The sequence below is a fragment of the Lichenostomus cassidix genome, chromosome 5 (assembly GCF_008360975.1).
Source record: "Lichenostomus cassidix isolate B80296 chromosome 5, HeHo_3.0, whole genome shotgun sequence".
In the NCBI taxonomy this organism is placed as follows: domain Eukaryota; kingdom Metazoa; phylum Chordata; class Aves; order Passeriformes; family Meliphagidae; genus Lichenostomus; species Lichenostomus cassidix.
The window spans coordinates 62,320,250-62,345,886 of NC_139486.1; the positions used below are offsets into that span (position 1 = coordinate 62,320,250).

At 52.4% G+C, this 25,637-nt stretch overlaps 1 protein-coding gene across 2 annotated transcripts; it reads right to left on the bottom strand.

Moving 5' to 3' along the window:
* Positions 1-118: 118 nt before the first annotated feature.
* On the bottom strand, positions 119-25,637 carry NUP160 (nucleoporin 160). Of its 2 annotated transcripts, XM_085063428.1 has the most exons (36): positions 25,499-25,637; positions 23,976-25,376; positions 23,408-23,618; positions 22,240-22,462; positions 22,079-22,157; positions 20,947-21,061; positions 20,118-20,276; positions 19,179-19,256; positions 18,535-18,632; positions 17,861-17,945; positions 17,565-17,633; positions 16,849-16,932; positions 16,213-16,383; positions 16,027-16,126; positions 14,716-14,881; positions 14,078-14,193; positions 13,811-13,971; positions 12,557-12,690; positions 12,214-12,284; positions 10,569-10,728; positions 10,051-10,120; positions 7,238-7,336; positions 6,864-6,983; positions 6,081-6,176; positions 5,892-5,986; positions 5,158-5,254; positions 4,961-5,066; positions 4,684-4,844; positions 4,131-4,191; positions 2,901-3,011; positions 1,795-1,918; positions 1,480-1,581; positions 1,112-1,253; positions 752-877; positions 573-677; positions 119-481 (listed from the first exon to the last, which is right to left on the bottom strand). In XM_085063428.1, exons 2-36 carry the CDS (start codon positions 24,176-24,178, stop codon positions 395-397), a joined length of 4,185 nt encoding a protein of 1,394 aa, XP_084919554.1. In that variant the 5' UTR covers positions 24,179-25,376; positions 25,499-25,637; the 3' UTR covers positions 119-394. The 2 variants fall into 2 exon arrangements, with proteins under 2 accessions (XP_084919554.1, XP_084919553.1); XM_085063427.1 differs by having other exon boundaries at positions 23,976-25,520.

The following is a 25,637-nucleotide window of genomic DNA, read 5'->3' on the forward strand; positions in this document are numbered from 1 at the left end:
TGGGGATATAGCTCCATCCTGCCCTACATCCCGGCACCAGAGCAAGGGCAGTCTGGGGATGATCCCAGAACAGGAGCCTCACAGTCCCCGCGTTTCCCACCACATCCTTACACACACCTGGAATAATATTTCCATTTTATTAAAGTTGATCCAAAAACATACCAATAAATAAAAGAAATTCCCAACAGTTCCATGTCCAGAGCAGCTGGAAAGCGAGGCAGGGTCATGGCCACACCCCCCAGCTCTGCTGGTCACCCACTGCCCACAAAAGGGACAGTGAAGGGACACGCCCACAGGGCACTCCACCTCCGGGAACCAGATCCTTATGGAAAAACAATAGGTACATCCAGCACCGCGGGGTGGGATGGTGACATTCCTGGCGATGTCATCTGGACTAGGTCCGGCAGTACAGACGCTCCATGGTGGCGACACTGACCTTCTGCTGGTAGTCCTCCATCCTGTCGTTCAGCTTCTCGTAGAGCTGGGAGAGGCAGGAGTCACAGGGGTCCCACCCCTGCTCCCACCCCCATCCCAGCGTTCCCCATCCCGGTTTTTGGGATCTGGGTACTCACCACGACGCTGTTCTCGCTGGCGCTGCTCTCCCGCAGTGCCTGCAGCAGCTGGTCAATGGCAGTGTAGGGAAGCCACATCGTGGGGGATGTTGGGGACAGAGGGACCTGGAAGGGACAGAAACCCTCACATCGTGTCCCCGAGGTACATCCTGCCACAGCCCAACAGCAGGTGAGCTCACCTCGATCCCGAAATACTGGTGCCCTTTGCCCAGCACAGCATCCACATACTCCAGGACCAAATCCACAGCCTCCTCCAGCAGATCATAGTTCAGGTAGAGGCGCAGCAGCTCGGCAGCATCCACTTCCTGCCAGAAAGAGGGAAACTCAGCCAGGGAATGTGACCAGGACTGGGACCACACTGAGAGGAACCTGCTCTGAGCCTTTGCACCAGGCATGGAGCACCTGGCACCGGTGCCTGGAGCTGGGAGCAGGGAGGTGGGGTGAAGCTGGCAGGTGTCCACTGGAGTGAGAGTGATCCGGCAGCTCTGGGACAGATGGAATTTTGGGATTTCTGGGGACAGCTGTCTCCCTGTTCTCACCTTGTAGCTGTTAATGAGCCAGTTGGGCAGAGGTATCCCGTGAGCCAGGAGCTTGTTGATGACGCAGCGATGGTACAGCCTGTTCTGGGATGGGTAACGCTCCAAGTAGGATGACAGCAGCCTCCAGGCTTCATCTGTGGCACTGGAAGGAAACAATTCCCCATGGAAAACATGCCAGCAGCTCCTGCCCTGCCTGTGAAGCCGTGGTGTGCTCCAGGTGACATGGGGACAGCGTGGAAGCACAGCTCTCCCCATGTCCCAGCCCACAAATCTGCTTTTAGGGGTTTTAAGGACCTGTGATCCTGTGGATTCCCACAGAGCTCCTGTCTCCAGATCCTCCCTCTCCCAAACTGCAGACACAGACCTACCTGGACTCCTTGGTGGTGACCAGGGCTGAGAGCTGGTTGGCTGCCAGCCAGTCCCAGGCCTTTGCCTGCGCCGCTTCCCCTCCCAGCTGGAGCTTGATGCACCTGCACAACCAAAAGCCATTGGAAGGGGCTCCCGAGCCCCTGCAGAGCCCAGCCCCTTCCCACCAGCATCAAAGCCACCCCTTGCAGGACCATTCCCAAGGAACAGCCCAGCTGGACAGGCAGGAAAAGAAGGCTCTTGGGCAAGGTCCACCCCCGAGCCCCTGTGTCCCTCCAGCCCTGTGTCCCCTGAGGTGGGATGGCATCTGGACATACTTGAAGGTGAGGCCCTCGAAGATGGGCGTCAAGGACAGCTTGAAGGTTTGGCACAGGGTGATGGCAGAGTCGAAGAGCCCAGCCCGAACCAGCAGAGACACTGTTTCCTCGGGTGTGGAGTTGCCTGAAGGCGAGGAAAAGTGGGTAAAGCCTCCCCCAGTAACACCCCAGTGCTCACTGGAGCCTTGCCCCATGTTACTCAGCAACAGTTGCAGAAGCAGGGCACCAACAGCCTCCATCACCCCACTGCAGCACTCCTCAATCCACAGCTGGAGACTTTCCTGCTCTCCAGAGCATCCCATGAACCCACATGGAGGTTGTGGGTTGGGGCCCTGGAGGGGCTGGACAGAGCAGCTGTGACCCATGGAGCTGTCCCTGGAGAGGGACACAGGCAGCAATACATGATGAGCAAATGCTGCTGCTGTTTAGAATCGTGGAATTTTTAAGGTTGGATAAAGATCTCCAAGGTCACTGAAGTTAGGGAGGTGGGGACAGCCTCATCACAGGTCTGTATCCAAGCAAACAAGGCATCAGCTCAGCTCTGCCAGCACAGAAACTGTGGCAGTTGGCTTCCTGCATTGTCACTCTGCCCTCAAAGCAGCTGTTCCATCCTTTCCCTGCAATCCCTCGCTGGGAAGTCACCTCCTCCTAACATTTAGAGGGGAAAGATGTGGACATGTTGTGTAACTCCTACCAGAGATACTAAAAGGCTCTGGGCAAGAGAGCTTTCTGTTCCCCAAAAGGGAACAACTTTGACAACTTTATAACACTGCTCCATGAAGCAGGATTGTCCAAGAAAATAACTTATTCATCAATATAAAAGGTTGGATTTGATGATTATGGAGGTATTTTTCAACCTTAATGATTCTATGCTTCCATAATTTCCAAAATTACATTTTTTGTCCCGACTCAGAAGCTCATCCCACCCCTACTGCAGACCACTAGAGCTTGGAAAACCCCAAAAATGGTGGAAAACTTAGAACTGGTTCTCGCAGAACCTGCTGAAGGCAGTGGCTGGATTTTATGGTAGGGATGGGAATTTGATGGTCCCTGGCAGCTTCTGGGTTTGCCTCTGGGGCAGGACAGAGTGGCTGAAACCCCCTCACCTGCCACAGCTGCTGCAGACACATCGTGTTCCACCAGGGTCAGCCGGATCCGTGCCAGCAGACATTCCCTCTCCAAATCCTCCAGCTCCAGGATCTCGATCTGGCGAGTGGCTGGAACAGATGGATACTGGGCTCTCAGCATTTCAAAGAGGGCTCTTTGGGCACTGTGCAGAATGTCATGGAATCATGGAATGGTTTGGGTTAGAAGGGAGCCTTAAAGCTCATTCCCTTCCATGGGCAGGGACACCTTCCACTGTCCCAGGCTGCTTCAAGCCCCATCCAACCAGGCCTGGAACACTTCAGGGATGGGACAGCCACAGCTTCTCTGGGCAACCTGTGCCAGTGCCTCTGCAACCTCACATGGAAAAATTTCTTCCCAACATCCCAAATAAACCCTCCCTCTGGCAGTGGCAAGCCATTCCCACGTGTCTTGGCAAGCCAAACCCTTGGCCAGAGCCCCTCTCCCACTCTCTTGGAACCCCTTTAGGCACTGAAGAGGCTCTGAGGTCTCCCTGGAGCGCCCATGCCCTTTTTTAAAAGCATCTCTACATCCCTCTCCCATCCTAAGAGGAGTTGTACCCCAAAAAGCACCAAAGGAATGATCAGGATTTGCTGATCCTTCCCTGCTCCCTTGACTGTGCTAATGTCCTTGATACCATCTTCCTGATCCTTCTCCTCCAGATGTTAGATAATATTTGGGAACAGCTGCTGCTTTGCCTGCCAGGCACATGCCACAAAAAAAAAAAACTCCTCAGAAAGAGCAGGTTTAAAAATACCTGACCTTAAATTTTCCTACTGGAATGCTGATGATAACCTGATTCCACATCCTGGGCTGTGGAGACACAGGCAGAGCTTATTTCTGACAGGATTTCCAAGGGCACAAACAGGCTTGAACAACTAGAAATTGCCTCAAAAAGCTGCTTTTGTTTTAAATTACAAGTTACTTCCACTGGAAAAAAAGTGCTGTCAAGGCATCAAACTGCTAGAAGCAAGCACAGGAGCTCCTTGGGGAAAAGCTGTTCCCTTGGGGAAATTGCTGTATTCCTTGGGGAACAGTGGCAGCATAGTGCAACTGGGAGACACTGGGAGAGTTAACGACCTTAAAATCCCCCAAATTATTGACCTGGCAGAGGCAGAAGCTGCCCTGAGCCGTCTCCTAGCTCACATGGGAGCTGCAGAGAGGCTGTGGAAACTGCAGAGGCACAGGAAGGACCAGTACTGGGCACTTACTGGGAACAGCCATGCACTCCCCATCATGGCTCCTCTTCGGGGATGCTCCTGGGCGCTCGTACTTGCAGGAAAAAGCAGAAAGAGGATTTTACCCACCTGGTTTCTGAAGGATGTATCACTAACAGGATAAATCCCAACAAGAGCTCTCCATTTCAAGCCTTGATTTGGACCAGGGAAGCTGTGCAACACCCCTTGGAAACTCAGGTTACTTTATCCCTGGCTACCAGGAACATCAGGATCAGGTGACCAGGCTGCAGCCACCTGAGTCCCTGAGTCCTGACTGGGATTTGAAACTGGTATTCCAGCTGTTCACACTCCCCATAATATTTGCTATCTTCAGCATAAGGTGATATATTCCAATATCTATCCACCAGCCCATCTCCAAAAGTTATCCTGCTTCCATGCTGCCCCAAAAATGGGGAATGGCACAAGGGTGATGGATAGAGTTGATGAGCAGGGCAAGATAGCTGGCCAAGAGCAGCAGATTAAGAAGCCAAACACCCCCATTCCCAGTGGGAAAGAAGCTCCTTTGCAGGAAGCTCAGCATTCCTACCACAGCTCCAGAGGCTGGCTGCACTATCCAGGCGTATTCTGGGCGGATCAACCGCAGGCAGTTGATGGCAGCCAGGAAACAATTTCCCTGCTTCTGGAGCCCTCGGAGCGTCCGCACCTCCCTGCCCAGCCGCATGCCGTACTCAAACATCACTGTTCCAGCTGAAAACAGGGAAAATCCATCAGCCAACAGCCTGAAGAGGCTACACACACAGCAGGGACAAGGAAGGGGTGTCCCAGGTTGGTGTTCAGGTAAGAGGTGCCATCCCAGGCTTTACCTTTCCGGTAGTTGTGCCGGTACACGTGGAAGGCGTAGAGCAGCTCGTAGTAGTTGTGAGTCATCAGATCCACAGCCCGAGCGTGGGACTCGATGATCCCAACGACCTGCAGCACACGGAGGCTCCCGTGGGTCCACAATGCCCTTACAGGGAGGGCTGTGCCCCACCCCCGAGCCCTGATCCCAGCGCAGGATTACCTCATTGTGCAGGTTCACGTAAGGGAATTCCACCAGGTCCTGGAGCTGGGATCGCTCACACAGAACCACCACTAGCTGGCGTAAGCAGTCCAGCTGCCTGCAGAGGGAAGTACAGCCCTTTGAAGGAGCAGGAATAAACCCAGGAGCAGGAATGAACCCAGGATTTAAGCCACGAATAACCACTTTGTGACAGGCTCCTGCTTCAGGATGAGCTCCACAGCTTTTTTCCTGGCTTAGAGCCAAAGTTAAACCGTCAGGTTTCTCCTGTGCTGGAAACAGAGATCCTCTAGAAAGGCCTCTCAGGAGGGCAGTCTCCGTCCCTCAATCAGCTAAAAAATACTCTCATTTCTCCTCTGTTATTCCAGTATTTTTCTCTGCTAGGATAAAGCCTCCTCTACCCAGTTCACTTTCCAAACTGAAAACTCAACACCAAATCTTTTCTTTATTAAACTAAATCGATTTGGCTCCTAAAGCTTTTAAACATAGAATGCTACACATGACCCTTCAGCCTCTTCCCTGTTTTCTTCCTCCCATTCTCCTCTTTTGACAGGGTGCCAAATCCCAGGTGTCCTTCAGATGAACATCCCGAAATTAACTCTTCCTTTGTAAACCCACCTCTACAAATTAACTCTCAACACAGCAGCCATGCCCTCCCCCACAGTGTCATTTTCCTTCCACATTCACAGAAAAATGGGAGCATGGACCTCCAACAAAGGCACAATCCTGTCACCTACCTGCCTGGATCCGGGTTTTGCGTTAAGGCTACATAGGCTTCGCTGTTGTGCCCCAAATCCAAGTGATGTTTGAAGATGCAGGTCCTTAAAGTAGCCTGAAAACAGCACAAACCAGTTATAAAACCAGCAAGAAATTCCTGTGGAAGAGGTTCCTGAAGAAACAGCTTGCTGGGAAAGAAGTGAGTGTACCTGGCTTCTCCAGTCATCTGCTGACTCCATGATGGCCAGGGTGGCCAGCTGGATGACCAGCTCTGGCAAGCCCAGCATCTCCAACAAGCGGAGGACCTGGGGAGGAAATACTCCAGTAAAGAGTTGGCAAGAAGGTTTCTCATTGGGTTTTTTTAGGAACTGCTCCTGCCCCCTAAAGATTTGTAAGGGATTAGACTTAAAAAGGGAAGATTTGGGTAAACCACAGGGATTTGGATGAAATCCCAGCACAACAGGACCAGGTTACGGCTTTACTGGAGGATTCACCTCTGAACACAGTGATTTTTCAACCATTTCAGCATTATTGATTAATTTTCTGGATCCTAAATACAGGGAATCCCTCACCAAGAGCCCAGCTCCAGGCTTACAGCCTGCCTGAACCACAGCATTATGCAGAAGGAAGATCCTATCTCAATTTATACACATTTTAATTTGCCTCAGAGCTTAATAACCTTCCCCTCAGGCAGCATCTTACATCGAGTCTGGACATGTCTGGCTTTTGCTTCCAGCAGCTGGATTTCATCCTGCTTTTTTTTGCTAGATAACAAAGTCCTTGGTGATTAGGAAACTAATAGGTGGAAAGTACCTAAATTTCACATACTGAGCTTGTCATTGCCCCCAAACAAAGTAAACAAACTACAGATGTTTCACATTCCAAAAACTAAGTTCTCTGAGGCTCAAGTCATTCCCTCGAAGTGAGGAATTGGGCAGGAATTCCCTCTCCTGTGTGGAAGGACACCTGAGTTTACCTGCTCAGGACTGTACCTTGTTGTAGTACTGTAGGCGTGGCGTGGAGACCACCTCCCCCTCCTCGGGCTGGATCAGCCTGTCCAGAAACTCCTCTCTTCCCACCTCGGAGGCAGCTTGGCAGAAGCAATCCAAAGCCTGGAACCAGACCTGGAATCAGCTCACTGTCCCCTCAGGTGACTGATCCCCCTGCTGCACAGCTGAGGTGACAGTGCTGCCTGTCCCAAGCTAATGAGATCTTCCCCAAAAGCAGATCCCACCACCCTGCTCCAATCCATCCTTTCCCAAAGGAGGCAGAGCTTGCGGGAAAGATGTTTCCTGTGCATCTCCAGCCTCCCAAAGGAAAAGGACCAGACCCCAAACCACGGGAAGGAGACGAGGGAGCACCTCACCTTGTGCCCCTCACCCATGACAAGGTAGCACCTGCCCATCATGAAGCAGCAGGAGCCCATGTTCACGTGGCACCATGGCTGAAGGAGGCGGATGTATTCCTGCGGGAGAGAAGGAATGGGAGTTTGGATTCAGCTCATCTCTTGCTTGTGATCTGCAGGCACCCAGGACTGGTGAGTTTTTGGTGGCCCCTTTAGTTGCTGTGTTCAGACAAATCCTGCTTCTCAAGTTCCAGGGCTGGTTTTTCCAGCCCCAAAGTCCCTAGGATGCACTGATCATAGAATCCTGGAATGGTTTGGGTTGGAAGGGACCCCTTAAAGCCCATCCAGACCCACGCACCTGTGAAAGGCAGGGACACCTTCCACTATCCCAGGCTGCTCCAAGCCCTGTCCAGCCTGGCCTTGGACACTTCCAGGGATGGGGCAGCCACAGCTTGTCTGGGCATCCTGTGCCAGCGCCTCAGTACCCTCACAAGGAAGAATTTATTCCCAATATCCCATCTAATCCTGCTCTCTGGCAGTGGGAAGCAACTCCCCCTTCTCCTGTCAGTTTATGTCCCTGGCCAAAGCCCCTCTCCAGCTCTCTTGGAGCCCCTTTAGGCATTGAAGAGGCTTCCAGATCTTGGAGCATTCTCTTCTCAGGGCTGCACATTCCCAGCTCCCTCAGCTCTTCAGAGCAGAGCTGTTCCAGCCCTGTAAAGGGGAGATATCCCTCACACACTCCTGGGAAACAACAGCTCTGAACAGCTCCAGTGTCTGCATGAAGCACTTCAGAAACAGCTCCCAATGTGCCCAAAAATCAAACAGGATTCTTTCTCCATACTGTTGCAGGGAATTGCAGAGGAAATTTGAGAACATGGAGGGCAGAGCAAAGGCTGCAGGACAATGGGCAAGGCAGACATTGGGAGAGGAATACCTGTGCAGCAGAGGGCCAGCAGCCAAGGAAGTACATGGATTACAGCATGTGGGAGGGAGCACTGATGGCACTGATAAATGGAGATGACCCAGCCTGGCTCCATGCCAGCAGAGAATCCTCATCATCCTTGGAAAAGCAGCCACATCCCACTAGCAGGGCTGCAGGACTCAGCAGGAATGGGGAGGAGAAACCGAGACTTGGAAGTCAAATCACCTCTACAGGTGCACAAACCACCAGAACCTCTTGCCTCACCTTTCTCAGCCATGAGTTCTCTCAAAACTAGGTGGTGACACATCCGGAGCCCGGATCCACTGCCCGGATTAGCAGCTACAAGGGATAAATCCCCCTCCAGCTTGTCACACACAATGAGCAACACGGAGAAGCTTGGCCCGTGTCCCAGGCCTCTGCTTTGTCACCAGACTGTCCCCGTGCCCGCCTGCTCCTCGCAAGGAGCTTCCTGTACCTCCACAATTCGGGTCACCGTGCTCACAGCAAAGCTGCTCTTATCTCCCCAAGGTCACGGCACTTAATCCAAGTTTCCGTGACTGACTGGGATCAGGGAGAGGAACAGAAGGCAGCAGGGAGGAGGAGGAGCTGGGCTCTGTGGATATAAAAGCCTGGAGGAGACAGCAGTGAGGCGAAAGCAATGCGAGGAGATTCAAAGCCTGCACATATGCCAGGAGGGCAAACAGTGCTGCTCCAGTCTTGGCATTTCCTGGCTCAAAAGCTCTGAAGAATTGAAATTCTTCTCTCAATTCTTCTCAGCAGCAACACAAAAGGAAGCAATTCAGCCCCCAGGTATGAGGGGCTGGGAGGATAAAAGGTTCTGCTGAAAAACAGGTCATCACTAACAGCCTGCCTGGCCCTGGTGCCTCCAGGAATGCCCAGACAAGGATGAAGCATCACGTGGAGATGCAGACAAGGAATCGTGCGGGGCAGAACTCGAACACAAACAACTCTAGCTGCCAAGAGCACAGGGAGAGGTGGAGGAACAGTGATCTAAAATACAGCAGTCTAAAACCTCTGGAAATCAGGAGTTCACTGTCCCTGCTAATGGAACATCAGAAGCAGCCAGATATGGAATGATAATGGGTGTTTCTTACAATGATTTTTAATAATAATGACATTTAAGAAATAGATGAGCCCTTTCTGGGCTGAAGAAATCCTTCTGAACCCAGATCCCATAGGCAGTCATGGGTAAAGGTGGCACAAGAAAGGCTGTGGGCACACCAGCAGCCAACAAGCTCTAGGACTGCTGGGATATTTAAACAGGCTCTGTAAAGGTGTTTCAGGAGCGCAGCATCACAGAGTCAGACAAGCCCTGGGAGACTGAACTCCTCCATGGAAAGGGAATAAAATAAACCTGAGTATCTGGATGCCCTTGAAAACAGATGAAAGAAAATGCAGAAGAGGATTCCCCCATGGCAGGGGAGTGGAATGAGATGAGCTTTAAGGTCCTTTCCAACCCAATCATTCTGGGATTCCATGATCTTAAATCATTCCCCATCAAACACTCTGTAGCATTGTCTGTGCTCAGAAAGCAGTGATTAGGGGTGGTGGTTTTAAACTAAAACAGGGGAGATTTACATTGGATATTGGGAAGAAATTCTTCCCTGTGAGGGTGGGCAGGCCCTGGCACAGGCTGCCCAGAGAAGCTGTGGCTGCCCCTGGATCCCTGGAAGTGTCCAAAGCCAGGCTGGACAAGGCTTGGAGCAACCTGAGATAGTGCAAGGTGTCCCTGTCCATGGCAGGGGATGAACTAAATGAGTTCTGAAGTCCCTTCCAGCACAAACCATTCCAGGATTCCATGACTAGGGAAAAGCAGAACTCCAGCTTTCATCCAGATGATGTTTTGGGGAGTCTTTCAACACCTGTGAGAAGGCTGGCATAACACACTCACCTGGAGCTGGGTGTACTGACAGCTCCCCATCAGGCACTCTGGGAAGAGAAAGCTGGGATTGCTGGGCCATCTGAGCAGAGGTTAAGGAACATAGGAGAATCCTGTCTGGAGAGCTTGGAGAACTACTCCAGAAGCCAACATGCCTCTCATGCTCCATTTGTGGGGGGAGAGAAGATTAAGCTACTCTTTATACAAGTCATTATTCTGTAATAAGATTTATCCATATTAGAACAAAATCACTGGTACATCTAATCCCCAGCTCCCGTTACCCTTCCAAATCTCCCAGCATCCCACCCCACCAAGTCAAGTAGTGAGCTCAGGGGTTTAAAGTCAAAAACTCAAATCCTTTATCATGCACCTAAACAGGATGAAATCTGCGAAATCTTAAAATACCCACAAATCCCATTAATGCCAATAACCTCACTCCTTGAGGAGGCTTGTCTTGGAAATTTGCGAGCGGAAAACTGATTTTGCAACAGCAGGAAGCTCAGTGGCAACAGATTCACAGCCAAGGATACAGAAGAGGCAGAAAATCAGCCACTATTGAGGTGATGAGGTGGGGCCAGTTCAAACTTGTCTCAGCCAAAGAGGTGTTTGGTTGCAAGAAGAGTCGGGATATGATGTGTTTTCTGGCCACTTCCTGGAAGAAGAGTTCCACGATTGTTTGAGGGCCGGATACTAAAAGCACAAATTAAAGGAACAGTGAGTAGAGGGCCTGCAGCAGAGATCCCAGGTTTTCCATCCTGTCCTATGCTCATCAGCCCAAACAGCACAGATTAAGTCAGGGCAAACCAAAAGCACATTCCACACTCCAACTTGTTAGTTTTGGATTTCTCCTGCCGTCTGGTTAAGTCAGAGGGAGCAGCAGGAGATCAAAGTGCTCCATCCCACAGTGTTTATTAACCACAGCTCAATTAAAACACACCAAAAAATGGCTCTGCTCCCTCTCCACTTGTTATTCCCAGCCCAGCTGCAGCTTTCCAGCACAACAGGGCTGGGGAAGCGCTGAGCTGGCTGTTTCAATCCCTCCCTCCTCATTCCAGCACCCCAAAAATCCCCCCTTACTGACTATTCTCAACGCCTCTCCCCGAGCTGCCACCTCCTTCCCTGCGTTTCACATATTTTTCCCCAAAGAACAGCGGCCAAACAGGACTTTCCTCATGAGCCAGCCAAGAAATAACCCACGACACCGGAGCACACAAAGGATGTTTTCAACTTCCCTGACATTTCCAGCTGCCTCCTGCACCCAGACTCTCCATCAGGGAGAACTCAGACTCTGAGGATGACCCGTGTCAGAAAGTGGAGGAAGCTCTTTCCCAGCTCACACGTGGCACTGCCGCCTGTTTGTCCCAGATTTTCCAGGCTCCCTCTGAAGTATCTCTGCCTCCAAGTGCTGACTAGTCACAGCAGGTTCTTACCTGCATATTTCCTTCCCATCCCTGCTCACCTCCTCCCTCTGGAACCACTTCAAGGCCCACATTTCCCTAATTAAGCTGCCTTATATCCTCACAGAAAGCACTAACCCAAAACTTACATCTTTGCAGCAAAACCTTAAAAACATGAACCAAATATCAGCTGCAATGTTTTGGGGAGGCATTTCCACATTTTCAAACATGTTTGGAGGAAGTACTTCTACATTTTCACACTTCCCTGAGCTGCTGCTCCTGGTTGCTGTAGGATAAAGGCTGGAGAGCAGGAGAGGTTGGATGGAGCAGGTTGCTCTGAACAACTCCAGCCAGGGAAAGGTGTCCCAGCCACGGCAGGGGGGTGGAACTGGATGAGCTTTAAGGTCCTTCCAACCCAAACCATTCTGGGATCCTGTGACAGACCTGGTCTGAGCTACTACAGCCACTGTAAAGTACACAAGGGCTGAGTTTGGCTGATGCTGCCAGGGTTAGAATGAATACTTTTTGGCTGAGTGAGGCATTCCCATCCTCAGGCGGAGACAAAAATCTGAGTCCAACACTCCAAGATCCATTGTTGTTGCTGTTCTGTTGGTTTTTTTTTTTTTTTTTTTGCAGACAGCCTGACAAACATCCCCACTTAAACCGGGGTCATTCGACCACACAGTCCATTAGCTTCCTGCATAAAGCACTTCCCTCAGGTGGCAGAGATAGGCTTAAATAACAGAAAGGGAGAGTTGATGATCCGTGGACACCTTACCCAGTTTGTGTGGTGTCAGAGCCGTGGTGTCTGCTAACTCCAGCACGGAGAGATGCTGCAGATTAGATTCCCTAGGGAAGAAAGGAGCCATCAGTGAAGAGACAACAAAACACCTCCTGCTTTAATTGTGCTCATTGTTCAGCTCCCACGGAGCACAGAACAGCGCGGCCTCGCAGGGCAGATTTAGCACAAGGCAGAGTCAGCTCAGAACATGGAAGGGAAAAAAACCTTCTCCAGGTGCTCCTGAAGTGATACTCCCACAGCAACCGCCTGCTTTCCACACCAGGAAGGGCATTTCAGGTGGATTTAGGAGGAATCAAAGCCAGGCCAGGTAAAGACTTACAGCGTGTCCATGGGGACGTCAGAGGCCAGGCACTGGCTCGCCCACCGGACCAGGAAGTAGGACAGCAGCAGGGGAGAGGTGCGGTGCAGCAGGTCCTGCTGGGACTGGAAGAGCTGTCCCCCTCCCAAAACCATCTGCAAGGAAGGCACAGAGCTTGGCACACTAGGAGCAACAGCAGGACAAGAACAACCAGAGAGGTTAGTTTAGCATCAAGCCCAGGTCATCCCTCCTGTGAACACCAAAGTGCTCAACAGCCTGGCAGGAACTCAGCCCTTGCCCCACCTTTTCAAGTGTTCAAGGCCAGGTTGGATGGGGATTGGAGAAATCTGGTCTAGTGGAAAATGCCCCTGTCTATGTCAGGGGCTTGGAATTAAATGATCTTTAAGGCCCCTTCCAACCCAAAGCATTCTAGGATTCTTGTCCCTGAGAGTGAAATCCTGGCTTTGCAGCAGAGATCACCTCAGGGTCTCCACAAGCTCCAGCAAAGAGCAGGAGTCACAGGAGAAGAAACAATCTGAGCTTTTGAAGGACACAGGTCCATCAGGGTGGGAAAGGAGCAGGTCACATGCCTCAGGGTCTGGGAGAGCCTGCCCCAGAGGGCACCTTGCAATGCACCTTAAATGCTACCAGGACAACCTTATCCAGGAAAAAGGGGTTTATTTTCAACCAGGAAACTCCTGCAGTGACGTTTCTAAGTAAATAATATTGGTTTAAACAAGGCTGTCCTTGTCTGGGGACTTGTTCCGCATCCCTGCATCCATCCAAAGCAGCAGCACTGTGCCTTAGGCCACTTCAGGCCTGATGGGACAGACCCAGACCAGTCCATCCCACCACTCCAAACACAGCTGCCATCCTGAGGGCTGTTTGCTCCAGCTGGAGCAGATTCCAAGGGGCTGAAACTGCAGCTTTGGAATGTGCAGCCAGAGAATGGCGCTACCATCGGTGTCGGGAGGGGGACAGGGAGAGCTGGGAGAGCTGCACGTGTGCTGATTCACACAGGTTGGAATCCATGCCCTCCTCCCACAAATACAGCCTGGCCTCCTGCTTCCTGGATGCTCACTGTGGAATAAAGGGAATTAGGCTGCTTTGCTTAGAAAGACAAAAGCAGCTGGAGGAGAGAGCAGGACCTGCCCAAGCCTCGGGCTATTCCAACAGCCTTGTGGGAAGAGACAGCGCTCCGCCCTGCACCAGCAGAGCCTCACAGGACTCCCAAGTCCCAGGAGCGTGGCAGTAGCTCCGGGGGGCTGTACTCACGGGATCTCCGAGGCGCAGCAGGAGCTGCTGGAGGATGAGCAGGTCCCGGCAGAGGAGGAAGCGCACGGTGCAGATCTTGGCCACCCCCCCGCACACCACGTGCGCCGCGGTGCTGCTGCCGAACAGCTGGGACAGGCTCATGCGCAGCGCCAGGTGAGGAGCTGCGGGGAAAACCACCCAGGTGAGGCAGGAGCCGCACAGGCAGCAACAATTCCCAGGAAAAGGACACTTCACAGCATTTCCCAGAAGCTGGTAAAGACCTTTCACCTCTTTCCATGTCGGCGTCTGTCTCATAGTCCATCTCTCGGATGAGCAATCCGATGGCATTGATGGGGTTCCGGATCTCCTGCAGTTTGCTGTGGATATCCTCCATCACATTTTCCCTGCAAAACCGAAAGGATCCTCATAATCACAAACGGCAACGTGACGTTCCAACTGAAGAGGGCTCCCTTACACTCCCTTCCAGGGAGGACTGGTATCTGATCAGCCTGGACATTCCTGACGGGAATCCTTGGCTGGCTTGTGAGTTTTATCTTACAGCGCCTGCAGGGAACAGTCTATTTATTCCACTCCCTCAGGCTACGAGGAAATAACAGACAGATAGTTGGCATTCCACGAGGGAATGATTTCGGGTTAGCACAGGAACCACACGGTTCTGACCTCTCCCTGCTGTCTCCAGGCACTTTTTCCACACCTGGCAGGAATTTCTCCCTCTCCTGCTCTCCAGGTTCTGGATGGAAGACCCTGCTGACACCAAACCACGATGCCCATCTCTGGAAATGTCTTCTGCAGCACAGGGCGAGGACCCTACACATCTCAAACGCCCTTGGATGTCAAGCAAGGACAGCTCCGGACAATCCCAGCTCAGCCACCCTGAGAAGCTTCTGGAAAACACATCTCCTTACGCGTCATTAGCTATCAAGTCCTCCAGGATCTGCTCTGCAGCCTTTTCTGGAGGCTGGAGGCGGGAGCAAGCCATTTCCATGATGAATGCCATTTCCATGGAAATTGATTCTCCAATCAGGCGAAGGCACTGGACAAGACAGACAACATCACGAGACATCTCCAAATCTGCAATGAAAGAATCTAACTGTGTATTTTCCAAGAGATTTCCAAGGGAAGGTGGGAAGACCATGCAAAAACCAGTTAGTTCAGCTCCTATCACCAGTAACAGCAGACTGGTCCCAGTTCCCTGTGCCAAACCCTTCCCCAATAACAGTGAAGCTGAATTGAAGCTCAGGAGTTGACAAGGGAAATATTTGGGCTTTATTATTTGGAATATAAAAAACTATGCAACAATAAAAAAATTAAATTCCCTCCAAGGGATTTTTTCCAGCCACAGGTTGAAAGGAAATAATTAGTGCAAAAAAATATATCCTGGAGAAAATGGCTCAGCTTGGCTCTGCAATCCTTTATGGATGAGATTTTAAATTAAATCCCATTTTTTGAAACTATGACTGTTTAAAACAGCCAGGGCAGGAACTGCTGGGGCTCCCAAAACGAGCCAAGGCCTCCAGTGTTCCTTCCCTCTGCTCCACAAAAAGCTCAACCAAACAGATGACGATCCTGCTTTATAAAAATATATAAAAATCACTCAAGCATAAAAGTAGAGCTTAGGTAACATTTTCCATTGCCTTTTTCCTAGTGAAATGGCATTCCAGGGCCAGCAAAGCACAGAGGGCACTGTGGTGGCAATATTAATGACATGTTTTCCATGCTCTGGCATTTACTTCCTGAACACAAGGAATGAACGACATGGCCCCTCTCCACAGCTGATGTGAAAATATTCCATAAATCCTGGAATGGTTTGGGCTGGAAGGAACCTTAAAGCCCATCCAGTCCCACCCCCTGCCATGGGCAGGGACACCTTCCACTATCCCAGGTTGCTCCAAGCCCTGTTCAACTTGGCACTGGACACTTCCAGGGATGGGACAGCCAGAGTTTCTCTGGGCAACCTGTACCAGGGCCTCTCCACCCTCACAGGGAAGAATTTCTCCCAACCCAAACCATTCCATGATTACACAATTCTATTTGCAGCCTTTGCGCCATTTTCTCATTGCTGGTGTGAGCAAAATGACAAGTTTTACAAAATAAATCTCCCTGCAAAGCCAAAATAAAACTATCTCCATGCAACTGTGGATCAGGAGCTCTTCAAGAGATCTCTGTGGAAGCTCCCACATCCCTGGCAGGAGGGAAAAAGCTCCATGTCTCCTCACCTTCAAAGATGGCAGCGTCATCCTCGGTCAGGAGGTGCTCATTGGAGAGGAGATAGAGGTGATCCACCAAGGAGCAGGGCACCAGGAAGGACATGGAGCCCTGAAAGGTGAGGACAAAGCCCTTGAGCTTCCCAAACCTGCTGGAGAAACCTCTCCAGGGAATCCCACCACCACCCACAGCCTCACCTTCTTCAGCAGGCACACCATGCTGGTGTAGGGGTTCAGGTGCAAGGCCAGGGGCCGGGAAAGAGCTTCCTGGTACTGCAGGCAGCAGGCATAGAACTTGGACCAGAATTCCACCTGCAGCTGCCAAAACTCCTCTGGAGAGCACTCGTATTCCGTCACACTGCCCTGGAACTAGCAGGGGCAAAACAAAGGAATCAGGAATGGCCAAGTAAAATAAGGACAAACAGGATAAATGAGGAAAATTCAGACCCAAAACAGCATGGGGATTTTTCAGGTAGGTCCCCTAAAAATTATTATTTGGATTCTTTGGAAGATAATCCCTCTATTTTGGATTCTCTTCCACAATTATGAGTAACAACTCTGTACGGTGGTGGCCTGGGCACTGTGTGATGGGTGACCAAAGTGCAGGCAGGGAGAAGAGACAGAACACCCAGAAGGATTCCAAAAATCCAGGAGGGAATGGAAAACCCAGGCAGGAAGGATGGAGATTTGTACTTTTTAAAACATCTGCCTGTGGAGCAATAAAGGATAAACCAAGACCCCAGGTTTATCTTTTATTTCTCCCTTTATCCTTGGCACCTAAAACATCATGACACTGCATGCAACAAAATATCCTGGAAGGAAAATCCATCTCACCTCACTTTCCACGGCTAAGGTGACTTCTTTCCTTAATTCATCCCACGTCAGATCCATGTGCCTCTCAGTTCCTTGAGAAAAGATCTGCAAAGCAGCACAAGACGTGTGGATTTTAAGGCAAAATAAAAGTCTCATCAAAGGTTCAAGCAGCATTGAGATAAAGCAGCACAAGAGCATCAGCCAGCACTTCGTGGGATAGAAGTGTTAAAAGAAAGGTCTGGATGCTAAATTTGGGACACATGGATGTACGGCAGTGTGCAGCCACCACACCTCAAGGGATTTAAAAGCCATGTGATGTGGCACTTGGGGACATGGGTTAGTGGTGGCCTTGGCAGTGCTGGAGGGAATGGCTGGATTCCACCATCTCTGAAGGCTTTTCCAACCCTAGTAATTCCATGATTCCATGACATATCCTGACAAACAGCACCACAAGCGGCTGAGTCCCCATTCACCTGGCTAAAGCAGGAGGAATGAAAAACAAGCTCAGCAACTTGCTGAGTGCTATCCAAGGTGAAAAACACAATCATCTGCAACCCAAGTTCTGCCTCTGGCTGTGGGCACACAGCAACTGCAACACGGCCCAGCAGCCACCAACTCACTCCAGGGATTCCCCATGAAAACATGCCTGGCAAGAGCTCCAAGGAATCCTGCTGCATCACATCAAAAGAGCCAGGAAGAAGCTGAACACAGAGTATCCCAAATTCCTTCTCACTTACCTGCAAAGCCTTCTGGATCGCTGCATTAGTGAACCGGCCGGGCATGAACAGATATTCCAGGTAGGTTTCCTGCAAAAACATCACGATTTAAAGAAGCTCAAGGATGAGGAGAGCATTTAAGCTGCTGTTTCCTTCCTCCCATTCTCCACCTCATCCTCTGGATCTGTGTTTCTATCCACACCTGGCTCCAGCCTGGGATCAAAGCTGCCTCCTGCACACTCCAGACTTTGCTTATTCCCATTTTCTCAGCTGAGTGACCTCATTTATTCTTTAGTGCTGTTTTACAGCTGGCTCACCCTGGGGTCCTGATCCCGTCGCACTGTCACCTCCTCCTCAGGGAGAGGCTGCACAAACACCTGGTTCCACTGGCCTGCGACATTCCTGGAGGGAAACAAACCTGGAATCAGCTTGGCATCCACCTGAACCAAACCTGTGGCTTACACCAGCAAAAAAAGAGCCCACTGGGTCTGGAAACAGAAGGTTTGAGGAGTGACAAAGGACAGATTTTGGCAGGAGAGCTCACTAGTGGCACTCCCAGCCCTAAGCTGATGGAACAGGTTCCTTCATTTAAATCAATGTTCTTCCCATTGAACAAGCTCACAAGCGACTCTCAGACTGACTAGTAGCTTCTTCTCCTGAAATTTGTACACTCACAGCATTTTCCACCCACTGTTTAACTCCCTGGCTCTGCACCAACCCACCCTCTCAGCTTTATATTCATGGATAATCCTTCCACATCACCATCTCCCCAAAACATGTTTTTTCCTGGAAGGGACCACCTGGTTGTTTTGAAGGAGCTGTGGGGAAGCAAAACCCTCCCTGTGCCACACTCAAACGGCACTTTCAGCAACCCTGCCACCTGATTTTCCATGCTCTGGCAGCTTGAATATAAACCTCTAAGCTGAGGACCTGTCAGGGTTCATAGGAGCTGCTCCTGCAATTATCCCAGTGATCCACTCCCAAAACTCACTGCTCAAAGTTGATGTATTTCACAACAGTTTGGTTCTCCTCGTTGTGCCACAGTGCCCAGATCTCAGCTGATGTTAAGGCAAAGTCAACCAGAGTCTCCTACAAAAGAAGGAAAGAGCCAATTTCCTTTCTTATCCTCAAATCAGAGTACAGCAGAGGAAGGTGGGTACTCAACAACAGCAAAATGTTCCCTTGTGTCATTTAACAGGCTTTGGGAATTGTTCAGTCTGGAGAAGAGAAGGCTTTGGGGTGAACAAACTGCCCCTTTCAGTACCTGAAGGGAGCTACAAGAAAGATGGAGAGGGACTTTGGACAAGGGCTTGAAATAATGGGATAAGGGGGAATGGCTCTAAACTGGAAAAGAGGAGATTCAGATGGGATATTGGAAAGAAATTGTTCCCTGTGAGGGTGGTGAGGGCCTGGCACAGGCTGCCCAGAGAGGCTGTGGCTGCCCCATCCCTGGGAGTGTCCAAGGCTGAACAGGGCTTGGAGCAACCTGGGATTGTGGAAGGTGTCCCTGCATATGGCAGGAGGTTGGAACAAGATGAGCTTTAAGGGATCACTTCCAACCCAACTATTCCATGATTCTGTGGTTTAAGTCCCAAAGTCCAGGCCTCTCCCTCCTGGGAGCCACCCAGCTCTCACCTGCGAGGAGAACAGGGAGGAGATGTGGTCAAGGCTGTAGCGGTTGCTCTCAGTGCTCACCAGCTGGAAGACACAAAACTACAAACACACCTCATAAATCACTTCCTGAAGGACTAAACCAGCACATCCCAAGGAAACTCATCATTCCAGTCCCTCTCCCTGCCTGGTGCTACAGGTAACAGAGCCTAGAGGGCAGGAGGGTTGAGCTGAGCATGCCGCTGGACCATCTGCACCAGCATCCTGGCTTCACCCTTCTGCCCAAGAACACTCATCCCTGCCTGGACCTGAAGGACTCCCCCAGGTCTTTCCAATAACCAAACCAGAAAAACGGTAAGACCACCACATCTGGCACTGCTGGTGACCGCAAGATGTGGGAAAAGAAGGAGACTAAGGTGGGAAAGCCGCAAATCCTCAGCTGCAGGCCCAGCTCTGCGTGTTCTTCCCACAGCAGAGCACTCGTGGGACAACAGGACTCATGTTACACACTCCTGCTCTGTGTGGGAATTCCCTGGAGAACAGGATAAGCTGTCCAACAGATGAGCCCAGTCTGTGCCGTCATTCCCTTCCTGCTAAATTTATCCTCCATGTTGCAGAAGCACCCACACACTCCTAGGAGCCCAGAGCAACACACCATCAGCATTTCCATGCTTTTAGCTCCTTTTGGACCTTTCCTTTTCCCACGGCACATCCGTTTTTGGAGCAGGAGGTAAACAAGTGAACTAGCCCTCATGGATCAGCTTAGTCACACAGGGAATTCCACTCCCAGGGCTCAGGCACACATATCCCATAGTGCTGTGAGGGGGGAAAATATTTATTTACAAAGCACTGATCCCTCCAGAAGGTCACACATTAAACTTTTCCCTATTTCTTGCCTTCTAGACCCAAATCCTAGGAGAATGGTGCCTCCTCCTGCAGCCTGAAGAGCCCGTGGCTCCCTACCTGCCCTCGCTTGGGAGCGTGCATGTAGACTCCCAGGTAGAGGCCCAGGGACTGGGAGAAGGCCAGGCGCAGGCGGTGCCCGGTGCCAGCTGCCAGCCGCAGGTCCTTGCTGACCGGCATGAATTCCAGCAGATCTGCCACCATCAGGCACATCTGATCCTGCAAACAACACAAGCATGGGGACAGGGGCTTAGGAAAGACTCAGCATTGAGAAACTGCTCTTCTCCCTCCTCTCCTTCCCCTTTCAGCCAACATTGGCCCCGAGCTTTCTGCAAAGGGGGTAAATTAGGGCTCCATACATTTACCTGAGCCACTCCTTGGCTTCTCCCAGCCCACCTGGGCCCCCTTCCCACCAATCCCACAGGCTGCCAGAACCCAGGCACGTTAGGATAAAGCTTCCCCTCCCTCCTACAGCACATTCCAGTGCCACTGAGCCGTGAAAGTGCTGTGCTGCTCCATTAGCTCTGGCACTCAATGTCTGGAGCAGAAGGCTTTTATTAACTTCTTGTTGACAAAGACACTTTCATTACTCCTGAAAGCAGGAGAAAATCCATTTGGGATGGCTCCTTGGGCCTCAAAGCGCTCCTGTCTTCCCAAATGCTCTACTAGGTCTGGAAATAACCCTTAGCCCAGGAATGAGGCTGGGCAGGAAACCCCTCACTTTCCAGATACTACTACGAACACATACCATATCTGTTCTCACATATTGTCCCAAATCAGAGCATGGAGAGAAGCCAGTGACAATTTAATGGCAGACAGATCCATGCCAAGCACTCACCCATGATTCCTTGGGCATCACTTTGCTCCCCCAAACCCAGACTCTGCTCACCTTGTAGGACCACATCCGGAGCTTATGGTCCTGGCAGAGGGCGAACAGGAAGGCATCGTGATCCAAGCAGTGCACGGAGAGGCTGACGGGAACATCCAAGGGGCCACCATCGCCTCTGGAAAACCAGAGGTTACATCAACACCTTCAAAGAGAATTCCCCATCCCTGAAGTGTCCAAAGCCAGCCTGGACAAGGCTTGGAGCAACCTCATCTGGTTGAAGATGTACCTGCCCTAGGCAGGGAATGGAACTGGATGAGCTTTAAGGCTCAGATCATCCAATTTAAACCATTCCAGGATTCCATGATTCTAAAATCAAGGCAGGTGCACAGATACAAGGCACTGGGGTTCCACCGTTGTGTTTAAATCCAAATAAACCAGTGGGGTGAGACTGGGAGAAGGGAATGTTTCAGCATCCATGGAGCACAGGATCCCACCACCCCAGTGACACCCAGCTCTTCCCTCGCTTTGGTGGAGCTGAAGCACATTCCCATTTCTCCATCCCCAGCCTGATACTTGCAGAATGCAGGTGAAGGATCCAGAGGGAAAAACAGATCTGAGCAGCCCCAAATATGAACCCAAGCAGCCTCCAGCAGAGATCCTGCCAGCCTCTGACAAGGATCCAAGAAGACACAAGCAAGGATCCCAACAGCCCCAGGATATACTCCCTCATGGTCAGAGTCACTCAAAGGCACTCACTTCCACTTGCAAGGAAAAGGCCCTAGGATCTGTCTGTGTGCGCTTAGCCACCTAACAATCCCAACCCTAACGATCCCAATCCACCACGGCGCATCCATGTGATCCCAAACGTAACCTCTGCCGGTCAGAAACACGCCTGGCTCCTCAGCACAAGGGCAGAGTAATCCCTAATCCGTGCTGGCTGCAAGCCACATCCTGAGCAAAGCCTTGGAGGCCAATTACTAGAGAACATATTCACGGACACATGGAATCAGCAGGACCCTGTTAATCCAGCATTCCACTCCCAACTTCCGTACTCCGATAGTTCCTGTGACCACGTTAACTTTTTCAAATGGTGTATTTATAGGTGCCTGTGTGACTCGAGCTACAAATTCCAGGTGAGGGGATCCAAAAGCCAAAATTAGCTCCATTCATCTGTCTCCAGGCATTCATTCACCTGATGGCAGTCGGCATCCAGCCTGTGAGGAAACGCTGCACCACCGAGCTCTGCTTCAATTCCACCATGGAAACACTTCCTTCAAAAACAACAGGAAAATCAAAAATTAAGATTAAATGAAATTCCAATCTGGGAGAGGGGTTCTAGCTCCCAAACCTTACCTGGACCATCGGGAGGAGGCAGCTTAAGCACAAAGATCCCTCCCGAGGCAGAGGGAAGGGCAAAGAGAGCCTCCCCCTCGCTGCTCAGCCAGGCTGCAGAGGCCACGGAGTTGGGAGCCAGCCCTGGCACGCTGGGAATCACATAGTAATTGGAAGGATCCCTGATGTGGATTTTGCTGATATCCGTAAACACCGACTGCACTTGGCTCTCCGTTATCAGCTCCTGGAGGAGAACAGGACAAAACAGCCTCAAGTTGTGCCAGGGAAGGTTTAGGTTGGATACCAGGGAAAATTCCTCCATGGAGAGGATTATTAGGCATTGGAACAGGTCCAGTGGTGGAGTTCCCATCCCACGTGGATGTGGCACTCGGGGACATGGGTGGCCTTGGCAGTGCTGAGGAATTGGCTGCACTCCATGATCCTAGAGGATTCCATAAAACAGCAAATCCTGAACACACATAGCTAAGGCACAGAAAAGAAACACCAGGCACTGATGGAATGGCAACTGTCTCCTTGATAAAAAGGATTTCTCCAGTAAAAAAAATCTTTGGGACAGCTCAGAGAAAAGTGCTGGTGACAAATCCCAGGAAGAGCAGTTCTGCCACAGCACAGGGTCATCCCTTGGGAAAGCTCTCTGGAGCTCTAAAAGCAGGAGAGAAGCTCTCCAAGAGAGGAGAGGGTCCTGGCGAGATGAAGGCACAAGACAAAAAGTCGGAGCAAACTAGGGAGAGTCATGGAATCCTGAAACAGTTTTGGTCACAATGGACCTTAAAAACTATCCAGTTCCAACCCACATCCACAGAAAGATGGTAAACATGATATAAACCCTGCCTAGGATCCATGTTCCACATGATTCCAACAGAGACAAAACCAGCCTGCAGCCTTCTCAGCTGGGGGAAAAAAGACAATCCAGCTGGGAAGGGCTCTGGAAAAGCCGAGGCTCATTCCCAGCAGCAACTCAACTCCAGTGTCACCACAATCCACATGAGACAGACTGGACATTCGGCCAGTTCCTCAGCAAAACGCAGCTTAATTCCCCAAACTCCTCTTTTCCCTCTTGCTCCCGATGTATTTTGAGTCACCTGCCCCCTCCCAAGCCCTCCCTGTGGTGACAGGGTCGCCTGCCCTGGCCCCCGAGGACACTCCCGAGGACCCTCCCAGCACTCACGCTGCGGTAGAGGCGGGCGGGGTGCGGCAGCAGCAGCCGGTGCACCGTCTGCGCCGTGAGCAGCAGCACCACCAGGTGACTCTGCACCTCGCACAGGTGGATCCCGCCCGGCAGCACCGGGCAGCCCTGGATCCGCAGCCGCACCGCGTTGTTCAGCAGGTTCACGTCCAGCGACTCCTCCACCAGCTCCACCGTGTCCCCCGACGTGCTCCTGGGGAACAGAGGGGTAGACGTGAGGATGAGGAGGGTCTGAGAGGGGAGAGAAGGGCAGAGATGAGGATGAGGAGGGTGTGAAGGGGGAGAGAAGGGCAGAGATGAGGATGAGGAAGGTCTGAGAGGGGAGAGAAGGGCAGAGATGAGGATGAAGAGGGTCTGAAGGGGGAGAGAAGGGCAGAGATGAGGAGGATCTGAGGGACAGGAGAATCTCAGTGAGGTGAAAAGGTAAGAGCTGAGGGGAAGGTGAAGATAAGGAGGATTGAGTGAAAGAAGGGTCTGAGGAGGGTGAGAAGGGAGAGGTGAGGATGAGGAAGGTCCAAGCGGGGCGAGGTGGGCGGGGACGTGCACTCACCATCGCACCCAGCGATTCCTGGTGGCAGCCCCGAGCTGCGCGCTCTCCTGGTAGCAGAAGCCGCCAGCGCTGTCGCTGTAGCGCCCGGCGGGGAGCGGGGCGATGCCGGGGGGCATGAAGACCAGCTCCTGCGGGGGTCGCGGCGGGGCCCGGCCGGCCGCGCTCAGCTCCAGGCAGCTCCGCGCCGCCAGAGCCGCCGCCATCTTGAGCCGCCGCGTTCCCGCCTCGGCCGCGCGGGGCACGACGGGACGGGGAGGGAGCGGGCGCCCCCTGGCGGGCGGGAGGACGGGGGCAGGAGGGGAGGAGGGGCGGGGCGCCCCCTGGCGGGCGGCAGGACAAGGGGCAAGAGGGAGGGGGAGGGGGAGGGAGAGGGAGAGGACAGGACAGGACAGGACAGGACAGGACAGGACAGGACAGGACAGGACAGGACAGGGGTCTGGGATGGAGATATGGGAAGGGGACGATGGGGAGGAGACAATGGGGAGAAGGTCTGGGGAGGGGAAGAGGAGTGACTACAGGGAGAGTAGATATGGGGAGAAGGGAAAGGGGATTTGGGGGTATTGTTGAGGACAGTCTGTGAGATTTGGGGCAGGTTGCTGGGGGACAGGACAGGGGCTCTGGCTTAGTGGGGGTGTGTGCCCCCAGCAGCATCCACCCTACCTGCTCCTGACACTCACCTGTGCCCACACCTCATCCTGGCGGAGCAGCCACAACCATCTTCCTGGACATGTCCAGCACACTGGACTCAACCACTGCCACAGCACATGTTCCCGTACTGGCGAGGACAGTGGGGACCCCACCATCCCATCCCATGGATGCCACACGTCCCCTCACAATGCCACCCAGTGCCGGTGCCGGGCCTGGCCAGGCTCCCACTGTGCTCGGAACAATCCAGCCTTTTAGCGGGATCCAGCGCCCGAGGCACAAGGCGCCTGCTGCAGAATGGGCTCATTCTGGTGGCAGGTGCCGTCAGGGGCCGGGGGCTCCAGCTGGCCCGCAGCTCTGTTTGGGGAAGGGGGTGTCGAAGCCCCCGGGATGCTGTGGGAGCCATGGGGAGCTGGCACAGCTGGATTTGGGGCTCAAGTGTCATGGCAGTGCCAGGGCCATGCGCCGGCGGTGGAAGGGGCTGAGGTGGGATGGAGGGGCTCTGGGATCAGCCCCTACCTGCAAGCACCCGCCCTGCCTTGGCACCGAGGGGTGCCCCACATCCACCCCGCGGCTGGTGGCACTGGGCGTCCATGTCCCCACAGGCAGGAATGGGGAGTGTCCATGGCTGGGGCTGGGACCCCTTTGGGTGCACGTGTCCCCTGGGACCCCATGGGTGACCCGGCTGGTGCGGGGTCCTCTCTGCCACGCTCGGTGCGCCCCCGGGACAGGATTGGGACCGTCCCGGGACCGTGCCTGGACAGTACCAGGAGTGTGCCAGAAGCATGCCTAGGTCGGTACCGGAACAGTACCGGGACCATGCCAGGACCGTGCCAGGACAGTGCCTGAACCATCCCTGGACCGTACCTGGACCATACCTGGACTGTGCCGGGGCCGTTTCAGGACCGTACAAAGACTGTACCGGGACCACACCTGAACCGGACCGGGATAGGGACTGTACCGGACCGTGCCCCGCGGTCACACCCGGGCTCGCTGCGGTCCTGTCCCGCTCCCAGG